At 34.8% G+C, this 22173-nt stretch overlaps 1 protein-coding gene across 1 annotated transcript in view; it reads right to left on the bottom strand.

Annotated features, from left to right (window-relative positions):
• Positions 1 to 22173, bottom strand: part of MALRD1 (MAM and LDL receptor class A domain containing 1) — a 638500-nt gene that overhangs the window by 86214 nt on the left and 530113 nt on the right. Inside the window, exons 36-37 of the mRNA XM_082385765.1 lie at positions 19477 to 19602; positions 12720 to 12786 (exon numbers count right to left, since the gene is read on the bottom strand). Coding sequence (XP_082241891.1) covers positions 12720 to 12786; positions 19477 to 19602 — 193 coding nt within the window. The remainder of the gene's footprint in view (positions 1 to 12719; positions 12787 to 19476; positions 19603 to 22173) is intronic.

Genomic DNA, 22173 nt, shown 5'->3' with positions numbered 1-22173 from the left:
CGCACGGTGAAGAAAGAAAAGATGTCATTTCCAATCAATGACTACCCCATTAAGGTTCAATTGTGCATATGCTAGGAAAAGTGATAAAGTAAAAACTGTGTCGATTAACAGGAAACATTTTCCTATGCAGCTATTTTAGGATTGGTGAAGTACTGAGCTTTCCCAAGTTCCTGATCTTCACAACATAGACAGCTATCTCTTGTTCTCTCTTTTAAAGCCAGTCCGTTGGCATTAGATCCTGCCCCAGAAATAACCCACCACTTTTCTTCCAGGAGAAGAGAAATATCTACTTAACAGTCAGGTCATACCAGAGACTTTGGAAAATATCTGGATCACAAATCCCTGTCAGCAACGACCAGTGAACGAAATCTGGGCCATGTCCTTCCTTGGAGGATGTCCTCCCTGGATGAGTCCACAGGTCATTCAAGAGGCACTTGCATCAGATTGTCAAAGCAATGCCGTTTTCAGCTGTGAAAGCTTACGGCTGGCACGGAAAGTCTAAAAACAATTGGACAGTTAAGTGTACCAACACATCACGAGGCTTCCTTTCTGGGAAAGGGTCAGAGAAGGAAAATTAGGTATTACTGTGCTTTTGATTTTCATGACTCTCTGGGCGTATGTGAGCGGAGAAGAATCCAGCTCTGGGAGTGAGGCAGGGAGGGAGGCTTGGGGAGAGAGGTTATTTGCTTCATCTTCAATCGCATTCCTGGCCTGCCTGGCTTGTCTGACTCTGCACGAGGCACAAAGTGTGTAATGCTTTCTGACAACAGGGGAGGAAAACCGAGGGACAGGCACATTTCATCTCAGAGCCGCTGCTGAAAGCAGCCAGCTGGCTCTGCCTCTTACTGTAAGAGGTGTTGTTATTTTTTAAATATTGTAACCGTTTTAAAGATCTTTTTGGAAAAAAAAAGTTCTTGTTAAAATACAAATGCAGAAACTAAAATATGAAACTGCCCTTTCCTCCAGAGCCAGCCTCCTTCTAGACAGGTCACTGACAACTCTGAATACTTTGAGGTGTATGCTGTTAAACTTGTTTTGCATTTTCACATACTTTCTGTCCCCTGCATAGTATTTTAATACGCATATTATTTTGGAATTTGCACATTTCACCTAACAACACAGACACATTCCTATGTCAGGATTTATATTTCCATTAAAAAAACTGTTACATAGTATCCTACATTTAAATTTGTTTTCCACATAGTACTGCACAATATCAGAATCAACACATTTATCTGCATATTTCTTGTTAATATGACAGTAGGCTAGATTCCTAGGATTGAGGTGGCTGAGTTTAAGAGTACGAATATTAAAAATCTTGAATGGATATTGCCACTTTGTCTTTCCTACAAGTTTCTTTTCCTAAATGTTGTATGTTTAGTTTCCTAAATATACGGGTTATATTCTTATAATCTGTGTAAAAGAGGGTCAGTGTTTCTACATTCTCACAAATAGTAGATATTACTCAACTTTTTTTTTTGTCACTTTGATAGGTTAAACCAAGGTTTCAGAGGTTTAACTTTGCACTTATTTATTAAAGAGGGTTGAATTGTTTTAGATATGTGTTGACCATTTATATTCCTTCTTCTGTGAATAATCTTTGTCTATCATTTATTGTATAATTTTTATTGTTTTGAGGGAACACTACATAGTATAGCTAATCCCCATCTGTAGTATATACGGTATATCTTTCTTGTGGCCTGTAACTGTGTTTTTAAAAAATTTTGTTTATGGTGTCTTTCACCATTACTGCAGTTTTATTTTTGTTTAGAAACCATCCATGTGGTCAAATTTCCAAAGCTGTTCATCTTTTCTTTTATGGCTGCTAGTAAGCTTATAAATGACTTCCATTTGTCAAGATTTTAAGCTATTCCCTTATTGTATATTTTCTCTAAGAATTTTTGTAAGATTTCCCTATTTATACCTTTAATAAATCTGGGATTAATTCCTTGGGTATAATGTCAATAACAATTTATATTTTAAATAAATGGCTAACCAACTGTCCTAACACCAATTATTACATAGTTCAACCCATCCACTCTCATCAACTTGAAATGCCACCTATTTTACATTAATTTCACATAGCTACATCAACCTATTAGTAGACTCTTTACCTGTTCCAATAGTCTCTTTGTCTCTTTCTGTCCCAGCTCCACAATATTTATTACCATGACTTTATGACAAGCTTTACTATGAAGTACAGCAAATACCAATCCTTAATTTTGTCTTTAAATATTATATTTATTTTTCTGGTGAACATTAAGACCCATTGGTCTGTTTCAAAAAATAAATAAAAATCTAAAACACTAAAAATGTCCTTTGTTAACTGTCATTTGTACACTACTGAATATGGTTAATTCTAGAAAGTAAGTTCATTTGCTTCTTTCTTATCCATTTGATCAGGTCTTTGAGTGTCCTTCATTTGTACCTTCAGTTTTCTTTATGTGGGTCTTAAACATTTACAGTTAAGTGTAGGCCTGTATATATTATAATAACACAGCTATTTCAGAATGGAGCTCTTTTCTAATTATCTTGCTCAATTATTTTTCCTACTGATGAAAAGGAAATTTACTTAGTCTTGCATATTATCTTGTATCCATCTACCTTGCTGAACCTTTTTTATCATTCTAATAGTGTCACAGTTAATTTGCTTGAATTTCCTAGACTGTGAATATCTGCAATAATATTTGTCTTTCTTCTTTTTCAATATGTCTCACTCTTACTTCTTCTTCCTTATTCCTTTGGTTAAAACCTCTTGAATAAATAGAATAATCTCAGTGGCAGCAGATCTTTTTTTTCTTATTCCTGGATTTAAGGGAAAATACTTTCAGTTTTTTAAAATAGATTCACAATTGGAAGAGAGGGACTACATCTTTGCCTTTTAAAATTTCTATTGTGTCATTTAAGCTACTCAACTTTAATACCTCTGCTTGGGCCAATTTTGGTAATTTATATTTTCCCATAAAATTGTTTCTTCCATGTGTTGGATATGAAAAAACTACAACCACATGGCCTCTTAAGCTTACTACACAAAAGATATCTAAATGCCCTCCTCTTTAAATTGACTTCTTGAAACTTTGAAATAATTTTCATTTACAGAACATTCAAGTGTTATTATAAATATATTTGTTAGTCCTTAGCACTTGAGTACTATGTTTGAAAAAAATAAACAGAGGCCATGACGTTAAATTTTGATCATTTGTTCTGTATTCCACCAGTAAAGAACTATTGTTGGTTGCTATGGAGATGATTTCAACAATGTTAAATAAGAAACTGGCAAACGGATTACTAGTGCTTCCCACTTAGATACATTTTAAAAAGTGTTCTTAAGTAAATAAAATGATTATGAATTACACATTTCAGCAGTACAAAAGCTCTTTTCAATTCACAGCTCCATCATGGCGGAGAATGTTGGTTTCTTAGTGAATGTTCATTTTCCCCTCCTCCTTATAAAAAGGTTAGGTAATTTATTCAAAGTCATGGAGTTAGTAAATGGTGGTTGGAGTTCATACCCAAACCCAGGTTTACGTGGTTTTAGGGTCATATCCCTGTCCTCTTTTGTATACTGCATACAGGATACGGCTCATATGCATGTGGGTTCAGGAAAATAGAGAGGAGGTTCTACACAAGTTGGGACATAAAAGATAAATCTGGAGTTTTTCAGGTAGTCAAGGTGAGAAAGAGTAATATGGGCAAAAAGGAACAACATGAACACTCATAAGAATACTAGAAGTGCACAGTATGTTAAAGAACAGAAAACAGCCAAATGCAAATAAAGCTTAGTTCTAGAATTTCTTCAGGCATTTGATTCAAATCTATACTCATTGAATCTTGCAATCATAGAATCACGAGCCACCTAGTCAAATCCCCAAAGAGGCAAAATACCACAATGGTTCATAACTTAGGAGTACAGACACTGGCCAGAAGACTGAGGTTTAAACCTGAACTCCACCACCTTTCTTGCTCTTTGTCTTTGGTAAAATTACTTAATTTCATGGTCTCATCTCCTTACCTGCCAAATTAGACACCATATCATCTGCTCTGTAGGTTTATGTGAAGGCCAAAGGCATATCAAACACTTAAGAGGTGCCTGATGTGTGCCAGTAACATACCTCAGATTTTTAACATTTGCATCAAATGAAAGAAAAGCCATAGGGTGGTTCTAGCAACTATGACTACATATTTTCATTTTCCTTTAGCCTGCCCCAGGCAACACCTGCCCCACACCTGGTAGAAGGGACACTCCTTAACTGTTCCACATTCCAATTGTACTCTGTTGTGTGGGTGTACCATAGTTTATTCAGCCACTCTCTTATATGTGGGCATTTAGGTTGTTTCCAATATTTTGAAATTATAAAAATGCTTACAGCGAGTAACCTTGTGGACATTCATTCTCATAGTGCTGGAATTGTACCAACAGTATAAATTCTAGAAGTGGAATTGTTAGGTTCAAAAAGTAAATGAATACATAGTTTTTTTAGATGTTGCCAAATTCATTTCCATAAAAATTATACCAGTTTGCATTTCTACTAGCAAAGTGCTTGTTTCTTTATATCCTTACCAACAGAATACGTTGCTCATCAGAGAGGTGGGGAATAGCATCTTAGTATGGTTTTAATTTGTCTTTATCTCATGAATGAAGTAGAATTATTTTCATATGTTTAAGCATAATTTTACATATTTTTAAACTAATCATTGTCCGTTTTCTTAATGTGATGTTTGGACTTCCCCATATTTTAAAACAGCTCTTTAAGTATTAGGGACATTTTCATTTTTCTGAGATATATAATAATACAAGCATTTTCTTTCAGATTGCCAGCTGCCTTTTGATGTTGCATATTGTATATTTTGTGCCAAGCAAAAGATTCTTTCTAACCAAACTTCTATGTAGTCAAATTTATTAGTATTATATTTGATTGCATTTGGACTTGAGTCATTGAAAAAACCTTTATTCTTACATCCAGATTATAGAGGAATTCACCATGTATGTAAATGGTTTTAAATTCACCCTAGCATGTATAGTTTCACTTTGAATTCTGATCTACCTGAAGTTTATTTTTATGTGTGTATGGCGTGAGGTATGGTTCTAATTTTTATCTTTTTCCAAATAGCTAACTAGTTGCCCCAACACTGCTTGAAAGTCTATCTTGTTCAGTGACTTAAGATGCCATCTTTACCATTTACTAAATTTTCATGTGCAATTGGATATATTTCTAGAAGTTTTACTCTATTCTGTTAGTCTGAAATGTCTATAATGCCTATTGAAGTTCCTGTACCACACTGCTTTAATAATAAGGACTTAATTCTGTTTATACTAGTTGGGCTACTCAGCCTCTAGTAGCTTGTCTTTTTCAGTGTTTAACCAGTTAATTCCATGTTTATTTTTCCATAGGAACTTTAGTACCAAATTGTTTACCCCAATTTGTGGGTATTTTTGTAGGGATTGTGTTAAATTTATAGATTAACCTAGGGAGAACCAAGGTCCTTAAGATGTTGCATCAGCTACCCAGAAAAGGAAAATGTCTTTCTACTTGTTTAAGACTTTTGGGATTGTTTTTAAACATACAGGTTTGCTTTTATTTTTTAAATTTATTCCTAAATATTTTATCTTTTTATTTTTGTTGTGAGTAGGGCTTCCTTTTCCACTTTTTCCTCTAGTTTTGTGTATACAGACTATTGATTTCTGAATGCTAATTTTATATCCTCCAAACTTATTGAATTGATTTTAACTTTTGAATTAATATTTATGATTATTTTCTAAGGTTTTCCAGGTATACTATCATGATAATTTAACTTCTTTCCTAATTTTTATGCATCTTTTTTTGTTTTTTTGTCTTGTTTTGTTTTTGGTCAAATTGTGTTGATTACTATCTCTCATAAAAATGTTAAGTATCAGTGAAGATAGTGGTCATATGTGCCTTGTTCCTAACATCTTCATGGAAATGGCTTTTGTGACTCTCTATTAAGATACTGAATTTAGGAATAATGAATTTATATTTTATAATATTAAGGAAGCATCAATTGGATATCAATTCCTATTTTCCTTAATGCTTTTTTTGAAAAGACTTAAGATTTTTTTTTAAAACCCTGGAGAAAATCATAATAGGTTTCTTTGTCTCTCTGCTTTCAGAAGTCTAATGCTTGACTAATCCCTTTTCCTTATTATTTGGTCTTTTTCCCTAGAGGTCATGAGGATATTTTTCTTTGGTTTAGAGCTTAATATTTTTACTAGGCTATATCTTGGAGTTGCTAGGTTTGTGTCAAATTTCCCAGGTAACTTTTGGCCCTTTCATTATGTAAATTCAGGTTTTCTTTCATTGCTGAAAGTTTTCTTGGATTATAGTTTTAAATATTAATTCTGTTCCCTTGTTTTGTTTTTCCTTTTTAGGGACTCAAACTGCAGTTGATCTTTGAACAACTTGGGGTTTAAGGACTCCAACTCCTGCACAGTTGAAAATCCATGCATAACTTTACAGTCGGCCCTCTGTATCTGAAGTTCCACATCCTGAGATCCAAGCATTCATGAAACGTGTTGTACTGTAGTGCATATTTTTTTGGAAAAAAATCTGCATGTAAGTGGACTTATAATCTGCATATAAGTTGTGTGCAGTTCAAATCCATGTTGTACAAGGGTCAACTGTACATCCATATTCTTTGTCTTCCACTTCAAATACTTTCTCTTTGATTCTTTTTACTTTATCTCATTTTCATTCCCTTGGTTATTTCCCCACCTTTGTTCACAATTCCTTAATAAATTTAATTTGAATATGTCCTCCCTTGGGAGAACTGTAATTTAGTGTTTCTTTCTTTTTTATTTAATTTCTTTCCTGAGTTTCATTGATTCTTATTCGATTCTTACTGTTTTGTTGTCCATTTGTACTTAGACTTTGAATTTCTCAATTAAGAATTTTTTTCCAATATCCCTAAATGTTTTTTCTGACAATATTTAATTCACTTTGGAGTTGGGATCTTAGAGTATTTTCTTTTTTGCTTCATCTTTATTTCTTTCTTTCCTTCTTTCTTCCTTCTTCTCTTTCTTTCTTTCTTTCTTTTTTTGGTGGGGGAAGGAGAGTGTTCATAAGCTAAATTTTATTTTAAACAGTGGTTTTGTAGAGATGGAAATTGCATTTATTCTTCATTTCAAGCCTAGGGCTGTAGATTTGAGGTAGTTTACAAGATTCCTAGTTTAAGAGCACCCTCTTCTGTCATTGTAGAATTCCCAGAGTTTCTTTAATGGGTGACAATTTTCTTTTTTGGTATCCATGCTGTCCTACAAACTGGAGAGTAATTTCTTTTTAGTATAATGAGCACATCATAGGCTCACTCAATATATTGGGTTGGCCAAAAGATTAGTTTGGGTTTCTCCGTAAGATGTTATGGAAAAACCCAAATGAACTTTATGGCCAACCCAATACTTTTTGCAGCACACATAGAAAGTACCCAATAGTTCCTCTGTGGTTGATAGTTTGGGTTATGGTGAGGCCATACGCTCATATCAATAATTTAAGAACATATTTAAAAGTATTGATATTTTTTCCTTGAAACTTCAGAACTTTCTATTTGTATTCATTTGTTCATCCTTCATTCAATATATCATTCAAATGGTTCTTACAATGTCAGGTATGAATTTGGTACTAGTCATGAAAAGGTATGGAAAACATACCTTTTGAAGACAATGGTCTTCAGAATGTTTGCCCACACACCCCAAAAGAGTTTTTGAAAAAACTTTGTAGTCCCTTTAATTTTAAGTCAAAGTTAAATTTTTTTCATCTTAACTTTAAGAAATTGCAAAGGATGCACTCTCCAGGCTACTATAAATAAAACTCTTAGACCGCTCAAATGTAGACACTGAAATGTAAATACAATGGTGATTGGATACACATCATCTTCCAACAAAAAATACATGAAGACATTTGCCTTTAATATTTAGAATTTTTAATAGTTCCTTTTCCTCCTTAAACTCGTATTTTGATTTCCCTTTCCAACTGATTTTTATCCTTCATATCATAGATTATTTTTTAAAATTTTCAGTGAGCATAACTGTCTAAGAGTTTATCCTTACATATAGAACTAGTAAAAATTGGGAAAAACAAATTTTGATAGTCATAAAAAATAAAATTGCATTGGAAATATATTTCTTAATAGGATAGGTAGGGCAGGTTTTAAATAGGTAATTTTGTAAAACAAACACTTGTAAAAAAACATAATGAGGGAAGCAAGAGCGGAGCCCAGAAGGAGCAATGAGCCATTCTTCCTGGTTGGATGGGAAATGATTCCCAGAGAAAATGCCATTTATATTGGATCTTAAGCATTAAAAGGCATCCTTTGGGAAAATAAGGTAGAAAAAGAAAACTCTAGGCGAGGGGACAGTGTGTGCAAAGCTTGGAGAAAGAGGAGAAGACGGCCTGTCAAGGCAAAAGATCTTTTTGGACATGTTAAATGTGTGATGCCTATTAGATATCCAGGTGCGATCTGGTGTCTTTTGGGGAACTGAATTTAAGAATGTGGAATTTAGTGGAATAGGTTTGGGCTGCTGATAAATTATATTCAAAGCCAATAAATTAACACAAGCTTAGATGAAATCATATAGTAAGTGAGGGTAGGAAGAAAAGAGAAGAATTTCAAGCACTGAGGATTGGAGCACTACAGTATTGCAGGAAAGAGAAGGAACAAGTAAAGAAAAGTGAGTGATGGCCAGTGATATCCCCAAAATCAGGTAAAGGAAAAGGGTAATTCACTCTCAAATACTCCCATGTAGAGAAGGTAAGAAATGAGAAATTACCATTTTTATTGCCTTTTAAATTCCAGGTTAAAGTGCCATTCTAATATAAGGGCCTCCTAGAAATGGTATTTAAAATTTCCAAAAGGTTATTTTTTTTTTGTCACCCGTCTATTTTTTATTTCTTTTGGATATCTAGGAATTTTTGCTTTCTGTATTTTGTTACTATATCATTTGATACATAGAGATTTTTGCCTGTTGTAACTTTTTAGAGGGTATCACTTTAATTTAACGATATAGCCTTTTAAAAATGTGCTTATACTATAATTCTGTGGGGTTTTTGATATTAATAAGGTCATTACTGTGTATTTTTACTTTTATTAGCCAAATCAATTTTTCTTACCTTTTGTTTCAGTTCTTCTAGATATATTTCTTGTTTAAAATGAAATCATGCATGAAATATAAATATAATATAAAATGTTTATGTAATAAGAATATATATGAAATAAATATATATAGTAAAATTCTATATATGTATGTAATTATATATGTATTTTAAATCTGATGTTGCTTCCTATGTCTCTCTTTTAGCCTGGCTAACTTGATTTTCTTTTCTTTCTTGGAACCTCTTTCCTGCCCTCCATATTAATTTGGAATTTATATTACATAGCTCACTCTATTTTTCTAATAAACATATTGGTATAATTGAAATAATGATCGAGCCTCCTTAAGTGAGGAATAATTTACCTCTTTCAGCTCACGGTTTACGTCTTCAGCCCTCAAACATGCCAAGCTGTTAATGTTTCTCAAGTAATGGAAAACCATGGTTCGCCTAGTAGTTTCTACTCTTGTGGATAATTACAAGCTCCTAGCAACACAAATGACCTCATAAAGTCTCTCTCCTCTGGATTATAGATAAAACCTTAGATTCCAAGAGGAAATCCAAAGGTTTTTGTGAGAGGCTTCCGCAGGAAACCATGAAATTCTTGTATTCACAATGGCCTGGATGAGAGGTGGGCTTTGGCCTTCTGTCCTTACTTCTTTGGGTGACAAAAACAATGAATTCCCACTCTTGGGAATAAGAGAATAGGGCTTGACATAAAGCTAATACCTTTCCACAGCGCCCCATAGTTACTCTAAAACTATATTCTAAAGCTGTCTTCACTTAACCTTAAATCCAAAAATGACTACCTGTATGTGACAAATGAACTGGACACCAAATTTAACTGGAAATGAATCTGACACTAAGTGCAATTAGAAATAATTTCATTGTTATTTGGCATTTCAGTAAGACACATTATGCTTAAAGTAAGGAATTGTGCAAGGACAAGTCAAAGGATGGGTATTGCAAGATACTGTGAAACAAAATATTTAAGAACCAAATGACCAGGACTTCCCTGGTGGCGCAGTGGTTAAGAGTCTGCCTGCCAATGCAGAGGACACGGGTTCCATCCCTGGTCTGCGAAGATCCCACATGCCGCAGAGCAACTAAGCCCATGCGCCACAACTACTGAACCTGCACTCCAGAGCCCGCGAGCCACAACTACGGAGCCTGCGTGCTGCAACTACTGAAGCCCACGAGCCTACAGCCTGTGCTCCACAGCAAGAGAAGCCACCGCAGTGAGAAGCCCGCGCACCGCAACAAAGAGTAGCCCCTGCTCGCCGCAACTAGAGAAAGCCTGCGCACAGCAACGAGGACCCAACGCAGCCAAAAATAAATAAATAAATAAATTTATTAAAAAAAATAAGAACCAAATAACCTGTAGTAGGATTAATGGGGTTAATTAAATGATGACAAGCCCATATATTAAATACCGTATACTACACAGCCTAAAACAGTGGCATAGTAATACTGATGGCTAGCATTCCTGTAATGTCTTTTATATGTCAGGCTCTGTGCAGAATGTCTTATATATATTAACCCCTTTAAGTCTCATAACTGCTGTATGAGGTAAGTGCTGTTATTTTCTCCATTTTACCAAAGAAGAAGCAGAAACACAGTCAGATTGAGGGATTTACCCAATATTAGACAGCTGGTAAGTAGTGGATCTAGAGTCATGTTTACTGACGTGGAAGAACAGCATGATATTTCATGAAGAGATTTAAAAAAAACACAGCACAAAGTATATTGCAAAGTGTAATTCATATTTTGGTAAGAAATAAATGTGTGCTCGTGTGTGCATGTTTGCGAAAGGAAAGCCATATGGATATAAGCCATACTACTCAAGAGTAGGATTTAGGTGTTGGGATTTCTACTTTTTGCCTCATACACTATTTTATGCTTTTAAAAAATTTTATTGCAATACACATGTATCACTTTTGCAGTTCACAATTTAAAGAAATAAAAATCTGAATGAAGAGACTACCATATTATACTATGAAAAAAATGTTCAAAAGTCTTTTTTTTTCACCCCTACATAGCGGATAGCACTCAGTCCAGACAGTTATTTTGATGGTAATTACAGTTATTTAGCTATTTGCAAAGTATTATTTACTATCAAAAGTAACATATTAAAATACTTCATTAGCTTTTTGGTTAGTGAATTCCTTTATACATTTTGCTGCATTAATTTCCTTTCTTTGGTCCATCTCTCTGTCAATCCTCCTGTCACATCTTCTCCCCACATTAGAGTTTTCTCACTTGAGAGAAAGAAGTTTTGAACATCACCATCTGGATTTCAATTTTTAAAGTTTATTTAAGTACATGAGGACGTTGCCAAGAACGCAAAACTCTTTGCTTGCTCAGCTGAGACTAAGTACAGTTGGGAGCTTTCTTGTCTAACCATCAGGGTTAGAGAAGACAAAAATTCAAACGTCCTTACTGTAAACAGCTGACACTAAATAACATTACCCACTCAGTTGATGTTTAATAAACATTTACGCCATCATTCTCAATTTCTTCCAGGAGATTTTTAGCGATTAATATTACTTATTCTGTATTTCCATCAAGTTGTAGTTTGTGCTAAGTTAATTTCCATGGAAACCGATACAGGGAAAAGTATAATTTTGCTAAGATGTTGTGAGATAAATTATGTAGTACATTTGAGAGCCAAATACTTTGAGAAACCCATTAATATTTCCATTTCAACAATGTTAAAACAGTGTTATATTTCATCATAAAATTTTTTGTTATTGTTTTACTTGGTAAAGGTTTTTGCTTTTTTTAGGGATAAACAACTTTTCCTAAAATATGAGTGTTGACTCAGAAGGATATAAGAATCTAAACAACTATTAATCAGTTTTTTTCCAGATACTTCTGTGTGCTTTGTTATGACTTGAGTATCAACCTGAAACCATTTCTCTAATAAGCAAGGTAATATATCCATCGGTCTGTTAGATTAACAAGTCATAAACACTAATATAATGGAATATGCATCATTTCCTTTAGAATTTATGAAACAGTTTGCACAATTTCCTAAAGGGTGAGGGAAAAAAAAATCAAGCCATCTTTGATATGCAATATAAATAATTCCCAGAAGAAATCACAAGGACTGTTTTTGTTTATTTTTGCTTTAAGTATGCAAGTATATTCCTTATCTGTACCTTAACTTTAGCTATTCATAAGCATCCATTGAAAAAACCGGAAAAAGGTTTTATTTATGAATTAATTTTATCCTTGTTAGAAAAGAAAAATATGGAATTTGAAATAAAAAGGGAGATAGGAAATACAGACACTAAGCTCATCTGAAATAGGATGATACCCATATAAAACATTTTTATAACCTGATGTAAATATTAAAAAAAGGAATAATGAGTACTATTAAAGCCATATATCCCATACAATATAAAATGCTGAGAGACATAAAATCATGTGAAATAATTGATATTTTTCTAAAATACACTCACATCTTTCTTTCTCTTATTGAGACAGATAAGTGTAAATGGTGTCATTATCCACTATTTTTACCTTAATAACCACATGTTCGTTCATTAGATCAGCCTCAAGAAAAATAAGACGACAACAATACATGTTAAAAAAAAAAAAGGCAATGGTTCTTACCGACACACAGGACCGTTTTTCTCCACTACACAAGTCCCACCATTTCTGCAGTAACCTCTTGGACACTCTAAAACAAAGCATTTGAAAACCCACAGTTAATTATAAATATTACTAGGAAGAAGGAGAATGTATTACTGTTAGTCGTTGCATTAAATCTAATCATGGAGAGTCAATTGCTTCTAGTTGCTAAAAGCACAGAATTCTTTTAGGTTACTTTCCTGTATCCCCCAAATTTGTTCGATGCCGCCTGCTGTCCTGGACGTGTTCATTCTCTTTACATGCGCAGTGCTTGACCACATGAGACTTTTTTCTCCCGTGGATTAGGTACAATCTACTTATTTAGAATGTCTGCATGACATATTTGCGATTAAACTGAAATGTTTTCTTTACTGAAACATTTCTTCAGCTACACACTGCAGTCACTGTACCACGGCAGACAAATGCTTTGCATGGGTGACTGTCATTCTGACAAGATGTCACTCGTGTGCACGCTCTTGTCCTAGCTCCACGTCCGTGACAGATGTCAGCACAGCTCAAATGGATCCTTGATGCCCTGGCCCTGCTTATTTTGCTGCTCATATATTCCTGAGTTTTAGGTTAGCATGAACATTTATTTTCAAAGGTGGTTTGTTTATAGGTTAAAAAGAAGCTAAATAGTTTCACGTAGTCACGGTTGTAGAAGTGATTAGTGATTTCAGCTCTTTCCTTTACACTGTCTCCTTGTATTGTCACTACAAAATCCTGATCCATTAAGACCTGTCAATTTCCTTACTTAATCCCCTAGTTACTATTCTTGGCTTTTTTAATACCTCCTCTCTTGTAGGAGACCATTCTTCCCTGGTTGGGCTACCATAACTCTAATACCGGATGGAAACCTACACTGCCTTTAATTTGTAATTCAACACATCTATTCTGAGTCCCTGTTCAATGTCTGGCACTTGGCTAGGCACTGGATATGGAATGATAAATAATATAGGAAGCTTACACAGCTGTTAAGGCTGCGGGCACTGGAGCCAGACCACCTGAGTTGAAATTTCAGCTCAATTTATTAGCTGTGTAATACCGAGTAAGGTAACTAATCTCTCCATGCCTCAGGTTTCTCTCTGTTAAACAGGGTTAAAAACAGTACCTATCTCACAGGGCTGTTGAGAATGTTAGAACACTAGGCTCATAGTATGTGTTTAAGAAATGTTGATCTAAAAATGATATAGGCACAGTCTCTGCTCTCATTGACCTTCCACCTTCATGGAGGATGCAAAAAAGTGACGAGGGGATTAAAATACAGTATTAAAAGTAGTCTAATTTGGGATGAATGTAACAAGGGTAATGGGAACACCAAGGAGAGCACATAAGTCAAATTTGGGGAATAAGGAAAAGCTTTCCAGAAAAACTTTTATTTGGGCAGGTGTGTGTGTGTATGTGCGTACCTGTGTGTAAAGGTAAGCATAGAGACACAGAGGCATGAGAAGAGAGTATGGTGTACTTGAGAAACTGAGGGAAGTTCAGCCTGGTTGGATTGTTGGCAATATGAAGTATAGTAAGTATGAGAGAAGGTCAGAGACACACAGGGGCCAGATCGTCTGGGTTCAGTGAAGAGTTTAAACTTTATCCTAGGAGACCAGGATTTTAAGAAGGGAAGTAGTATGCTTTGTGCTTTAGAAAGATAATTCTGGCTACAGAGTTCACAGTCAACAGAAGGGCCAAGAGTAAAATCTGAGAACACAGTGAAGTCTTTGGTAGCAATCCAGGAATGCCTGAATGAAAGGGATGGGGTGGGAGCATTCAGAGTTGTGGGAATTTATAAGATATTTAAATGTTGGGATTGAAACATCTTGGTGATTATTTGGGAAAGTCAAGGATGATGTTCACATTTCTGACCGGGCTACTGGTTAATTGATGGCTTGATTCCTTGAGTTGGGGGATTTATGGGAAAGGAAGATTTTAAAGGGAAAGATGCTGTGCTGTAGGTGCCTAAGGGACATCCAAGTGGAAGTATTCGGTGGGCAGGATTTGTAGGTCTGAAGCCAAGATGAAATATTAACACACAGAGAGAAGCCATTTACTTGGGTAGAGGAAGAATGATGATCGTGAGGCATAGTAGGAAAGTAAACAGGAGAAATAGAAACATTATGTAGGCAATATTCATTGAAGGAAATCGTGGGAGGATAGGGCATCTCGAGAGAGTCAGATTGTCATGCCAGTCTCTGAATGTTCAGAAGGGGATAGAAGAGGCATTAGGAAAGAGGAAAATAGGGAAGGAGGGAGGGTGCATTTTGGGAAAAAACTTGAAATATACCATGTGTTTGGTAGCTTGTTTGCTTCAAAAGTTTTCAGTGTTTTGCTTTCCCAGGGGTATACTTCCCATCTTGCCTTCCTCAAATCTTCCCATTTAACCGTAAGAGGGAAGTGCAGTGCTGGAGATGAGTGTAAAGACCTACACCCCTCAGGCTTCGGGGGCAGACTCAGCTGAACAGAGCAGATGTGAAACTGCCTTCATAAATGAGAAATTAGCTGGTCTGACTAAAAATAGCCCATCAATATGATAAAGCATAAATAGATACATACCTTGTTAGAGAAACCATTTTATGGTTATTTTGGGTCTTAGGTACAATTTTAATCTTCCTCAAATAAGAGTTGTGTTTTAGAAAAAAATCAGTAGAGTGTCTGATACTGCACAACATCAAAATATACACAGCTGCACATTTTTTTCTGGGGTCATTAAAATTTGCTTTGATGCTTGCTTTACATCAGAATGATTCTGTGGGAATCTAAATATGTATTTTCTTGCACAAGATAGTGGAGCATAGTGGAAAGAACACAGGCATTGGCTGCAATAAAGAGTGAATCCTGGTGTTTGGGTGGACATAAGATTTGTAGATTATCTCTGCGAGAAGTTTTTCTAAGTTTCTGCCTTAGACCCAGGTTCTTTATCCAGAAGATGGAAAGACACAGTACAAGTATTTTCATCTTTAATTTACTCAAAACAATTTACAGCAGAGAGCAGATGAAATGGGGAAAGACAAGGGTACACTAGCTAGTAATGAAGAGATTAAATATTTTCAGTAGATAATAGTTGGGACCTAGAAATCCATAAGTGTAATATTAGAATTAGCACAATTATTGTCTCACTGCCTTGTACCCTCTTGAATTGGTTATTATGGCCATGTGTCTGGAAGCCAATAGGACTCACAGTAAACTACGTGGAAATATCATTCTGTAAAGGATTCACATTCAATCCCACTCTGGTGTGTTTCTTTGGATGAGCAGAAAAACACATATAAGCTGGACAAGTGATCAGTATAAAAACAAAAGCAACTTTTAAGCTTAAATCTAAATAATTTGCAGTTAGGCACATACACAAACATACATATTTTATTTTTTTTCCTTCTAAATTGCATGGAGACTAGGGAAGTGATGGCTATTCCATGTTGGACTGTTGGGAAGACTGATAATCATGTGAGTCCTGGTTTTTCCCCCTGTGATACTCGGTTTAGTTAATGAGTTATGTGTTGTCGTTGGGCTAGGTATTTTAGGTATAATGTTCATCATGTTTAAAGTGAGGGTGACCTTTTTTATAGGACTGTTGGGAGGATAAAATTAAATTTATTTATAACAATTTTACACTAGTGAATGGTATGCATAAAGTATTAAATGATTGTTCTCATCCATCTCTCTATATTTGGAGGTCCTTTGAGCTTGCCATGAAACCTAATTTCTATTACCACTGCTCTCTCTCCAAATTCTTCTCTTTCTTTTATTTTCCCTCTTCTATCCTCATGATCACCATCACCACTACTGTTTACTGAAGACTTGCTCTATGTCAGAGACTGTCCCAAGAGTTTTACTGGTGTTACTTCACTTATTCCTCACAACATTATGTGGTCTATCCCATACTTACCCTTTTTTTTTTTTTTTTTTTACAGAGGAAGAAACTGGTCAATAATATAATTTGCTCAAGTTAATAGCAAGGGAGCACCAGATATTCAACTAAATTCTGGTCCTCTAATTCTAAAGCCTGTTAGTATAAAAATGTCAAATAATTACTCAGTTCAGAATTTCTATCACTCCTTGTGTTTCTTGATATTATGGGATCAAGAACCCCTTTGAATTGTATGGTATTTATGCATTGTCATGGATTAAATATATATATACACAATAAACTGCATGTCGTTTCAGGAGCTGGATTACAAGAGTTCACCAGAAGCTTGTGCAGCAAACCAAATTCCTCGTGGGCATGGACTGTTTCTTTATCTTGAAATCCCAGCACAAGAACTGCAGGAGGGATTAACCATATTTCAGAAACTTGAAGTAGCTTCACAGTGCTTGTATGAGAAGTTTTGTGTTATATTTTGGTTTGGTTTTCAAAAACTTCTGGGGCTTCCCTGGTGGCGCAGTGGTTGAGAATCTGCCTGCCAATGCAGGGGACACGGGTTCAAGCCCTGGTCTGGGAAGAGCCCACGTGCCGCGGAGCAACTGGGCCCGAGAGCCACAATTACTGAGCCTGCGTGTCCGGAGCCTGTGCTCCGCAACAAGAGAGGCCGCGATAGTGAGAGGCCCGCGCACCGCGATGAAGAGTGGCCCCCGCTTGCCGCAACTAGAGAAAGCCCTCGCACAGAAACGAAGACCCACCACAGCCATAAATAAATAAAAATAAATAAATTTAAAACGGACACTGTTTAAAAAAAAAAACAAAAAAACTTCTGAAACATTGTTAAGCTATATTGTTATTATTCATATATTAAGTTAATAATATCTCATCCTATAATTGTATATTTTTAGTGCCTTTCCCTAATTCTCCTTCAAATAGGTGATTATCATAATTATAGTATCACCTTAACATAACCTTTATTAACCTCTACTACTGCAAATTACTGGAAAAAGACTTTCAATTTACATTAACTCGGATGTATCCTGTTCAATAGTTTTCTGTTGCCTAAGCAACCAAAAGTTGCAAATAATATGCCTTTTTAATGTAATTTGGGAATAGATAGGACTCATTGAAATATACTTAACCTGCAACACTCATGCAATGCCTGAGCTTGATGTTTTTGTTAATGACTTAAACCTTGAGGTGAGGGGAGACCAGATGCTCACCATCTGTTGTGTGACCACTGGGAGAATTACTGGATGCTGTAAGGACTGGCCTCATAAATGTCTATGAAATGCTGACCTTAAAAGAATATGATGCTTGAAAAGAGAGAGGAAGGTGGAATGTGCCTGGGCACAGCATGGATGAGACTTAAAGACTTTCTTAAAAACAGTGACTTTATCATATTTGATTGACAAACTAAAAAGCATAGAAAATATAAATAAGAGAATGCATAATGTAATATGGATCTTATTTCTGAGAACTGTTTCACTAGTTCTTTGTTTCATTTTAACCCAATAGCTGTGGCAATATGACCTATACTTTGTAAATGAACTAAATGAATTGGTGAGTGACAGAAATGATGGACAACAAAAATGTGTTCTATATTATTAACTATAGGTTGTCTATCACGCAGGATGAATGACAGGTCTTCTGTTTTCTGTTTCTTCGTATTTTTAAATATAGAACATGTCAAAGCAGACAATGAACCGTAATATGTTATAATATATTTGTTCTCATATAGATCTATCCTGAAGAAAATCTCATTTTTATGTAAATACATTTGGGTACTGGACATAAGTGCTGTGTCTTAATAGTTTCAAATAATGGAATTATCTCATTAATATCTTTCTTACTCTCTGAAGAGAGTAACAGAATTCCTTTCTGGTATCTAATCTGATGTATAAGCATGCATAGTAGAGAAGTAATGCCAAAGAGCATTCATCTTCACATATTTTATGGAATCAGATTTGTGCACTTCTTGATTTCCCTTTGTACTCATAAAATTCAGTGCTGCACAAGTGCTCATTTTTAGTAGCATAAAAAAAAGATATTTTTTGCACTATGATTTTATTTGAATTATCATGCTTTTGTCACTTATAACATTCTTCTATCTTGAAAGATACAAAAAATATATTCTTTCCTAGTTTTGATATGAAATATCCCCAATTCATTTAGAAAATATGATTGAATACATCTTTTATCACCAATTTATAATATTGTTTAGTTGTGACTTTTACATTGCCCCTAACTATCTTTTATTTTATATATCTCCTGCATGAAATAAAAATTTGATTACTCAGGAGAGATGTTAACAATGGACTATAATAAATTGAGACTATTAAAGCAGTTTTGATAAAAGTATAATCACAAAAACACATTATCAGATCTTATAAATGTTCTAGGGTCAGAAGAAAGAAAAATGTTTAAAAGTTAGTCTGAAGTTAAATAAATTGACTTTTAAGCATGACTAGATCATGCAAATAGGGAGCTCTTATGAAGAAGTGAGAAAAAATTACAATTTAAAAAAATTAATAACATATTAGATCATGTAGGGGTTTCCCTATTATAGAAACCAGCAATTTGCATAGAAGAGATTATTAAATGCTAATGATGTTAAGTTATATTATATTAAATTAAAATGGTTTGATTTTTATTTCGTGAGCATGGTTTATGTACAGTATACATGAATTCATTATATTATATACTTGTACATTTTTTATAAATGTAGCAAATTAATGTTAACATTCTTTCTGCCCCCAAACCAATAACAGTAATTCAATTATTCCATGCTTGATATTATTTAGAATTTCAAGTTTTAATATTTTTATTGTGTGCAGGTTAAGTTATTGGCTTATATTACAAAGAATTTTAATGGATATACAGTACCTAAGCAGCTGGACTCATCAGGTTGGAAATCCATGCAGTCGGCAAAACCATCACAGCGCTTGTGTACTGGGATACAGCTGTTAGAAGAGGCACACATCAAAGCTCCATCAGAACAGTTTTCATTGGCTGAAAAAAAGAACAATAATTATCACTGTTTTTAAAAAACAAATTTCTTCTAATAAAATAATAAGACAGTTTATTGTTTTACCCCTCATTTTTCTAGCTCTACATTTAAACTATGTATTAGAGCTCTTGGTGAAGAAAACTTCAATTTATTAAATTGAAATTTATTAAGTTAAAAATTTCTTCACAAAAAGTTTGTCAATAGAATCATCTCCCAGTTGTGCATTATGTAGTATTATTCATGTATGTGTGTATAAAATGCATTGTGTGTACTATATAGTCCAAACTGATTTTAGACTAGAGTCAACTTTAATATCAAGGCAGATCTCTTCGTACTTCTGTTGCTCCCCTAACATCTCTATATTACGTGCAACTGAACTAACAGAGACTGTAATTTGTTTGAATGTTCATCCTTTTCCAATTGGGTTATAAGTCATGGGTAGTCACTGGGTATCTGTTAGATCTGGGTAGTGATGTAGATCACTGTAGCCCAAGGTAATATGAGTATGTGCCTTTATAGCATTGTCAATGCATGATGTAGGTATTTTACTAATTTCAGAGTCTCTTGCTGGCTTGATTTCAAGGGACAAGCATACGTCTTGTGCATAGCACTTTGGTTGTTTCAGAAAATTGTCCTTATCAATGAACCCATCAATGATACTGACAGTTCAATGGCAATCTAGTTCTGCAAAGTACTTGACCTCCCTTGGATGCTACTCTTAGTCCTGTAACTGTTTTCTTGTGTTCCTCCCTCTTGCTCTCTAGTCTCTTCAGGATTACAACTTCCTGTAAGGCAGTGGACTGTTCTACACTCCTTTTACGAGTTAGGGCTAAACCAGAACCCTTCATTCCAGGCCACCATCATGCATCTCCAGTCTCCTGTTTGCTTCAGAACCTGCAAACCAGCAAGCCTGGTTCTATTCCAGTTTTGTTCCAGCCCTATATTAATCATGTTCCTGAGCCTTTTTAGGGTCATTTCTTCTATCTAGCATTGTTATGTGTTTGGAGTAGAGGGAAAGTGTCAAAGAATGAACCTACTGCACCATCTTGTCAGGATTTCTGGATCGATTTCAAAAGCACTAAATAATAATGATACTGATCTAAGCTGCATTTCTATTCCTGTTTCTTTGAGCCCTGGGGTTCTGCAGAGATATGGGGAAGGCAGCAGTGAAGAGCCAGGGCTTTCTGGCACTTACCCCAAGTTCAACAAGAATAGCTCTGCTTCTCTCTGATGTACTTAATGGTTTCATATACAATATCTTATTTGAATATTTTAACCCAAATCTAGTGCCAAAAATTTAAAAAGGATTAATCTGGAAAGTTACTTCTACTAGAATAAAGACAATTAAGTTCAAATTTCTCAAGCTAAATTGATAGTTTAGAAGACTCAGGAGTAAATATCCCCATGCATGGGTCTTGCACAGATATTGTCAGTTACGTCACAAATTTTTCTTTTTTTTTAAGTATATTTATGGGCTGGAAGGAGTTGTTTATTTGAGTTATCATAGGTTACTGATAAAGTTCAGTTTGAGAACTGCCTATCAAAATTTATTGTCAAGTGGAACATAAAACTGTTTTTTAAGGCACCCCAATGTACATTGCAGCACTATTTATAATACCCAGGACATGAAAGCAAGCTAAATGTCCATCAACAGAGGAATGGATAAAGATGTGGTACATATATACAGTGGTATATTACTCAGCCATAAAAGGAACAAAATAATGCCATTTGCAGCAACATGGATGGACCTAGAGATTGTCATACTGAGTGAAGTAGGTCAGACACAGAAAGCCAAATATCATATGATATCGCTTATATGTGGAATCTTAAAAAAGGATATAAATGAACTTATTTACAAAACAGAAGTAGAGTCACAGATATAGAAAACAAACTTATGGTTACCAGAGGATAAGGAGGGGGAGGGATAAACTGGGAGATTGGGATGACATATACAAACTACTATATATAAAATAGATAACTAATAGGAACCTACTGTATAGCACAGGGAACTCTACTCAATACTCTATAATGGGCTATATGGGAAAAGAATCTAAAAAAAGAGTGGATATATGTATATGTATAACTGATTCACTTTGCTGTACACCTGAAACTAACAGAACACTGTAAATCAGCTATACTCCAATAAAAATTTTTTAAAAAAGAGTATGTATTTCCATTGACTAAAAATGCTGGATCTGAAAAATTAAAGTGTTACTCTTCATTGAGCAATTCTTCCTGCTAGAACATTAATTCACACCAAAAAATGTCATCGAGGTGCCACTATAAGTAAGACATTATGCTTAGCACTTCCACTAGTGAGTGCAGGAGAGAAATTTTTAAAAACAGTAACCAAAACATATACAGCAACAAAACCAAGATAACAATACAAGAATGATTAATGGTTCAAAATAATAATAAGAGAAATGTCATACGGCCAGACTTAGTTAGAAAAGCATTGGTATAGATAAGTATGATAAAAATAAGAGATTCCTTTAGTATAGGGAAGTCTGTAAAGGGTGAAAGTAAGAATAGAGTCTTGAGATATGTTTTAAATTTTAATGTTTCCAGAGAAA

Source organism: Balaenoptera borealis (assembly GCF_965194805.1).
Source record: "Balaenoptera borealis genome assembly, chromosome: 3".
In the NCBI taxonomy this organism is placed as follows: Eukaryota; Metazoa; Chordata; class Mammalia; order Artiodactyla; family Balaenopteridae; genus Balaenoptera; species Balaenoptera borealis.
The sequence above is the reverse complement of the archived record's forward strand: the minus strand, read 5'-3'. Positions and strand labels throughout refer to the sequence as shown.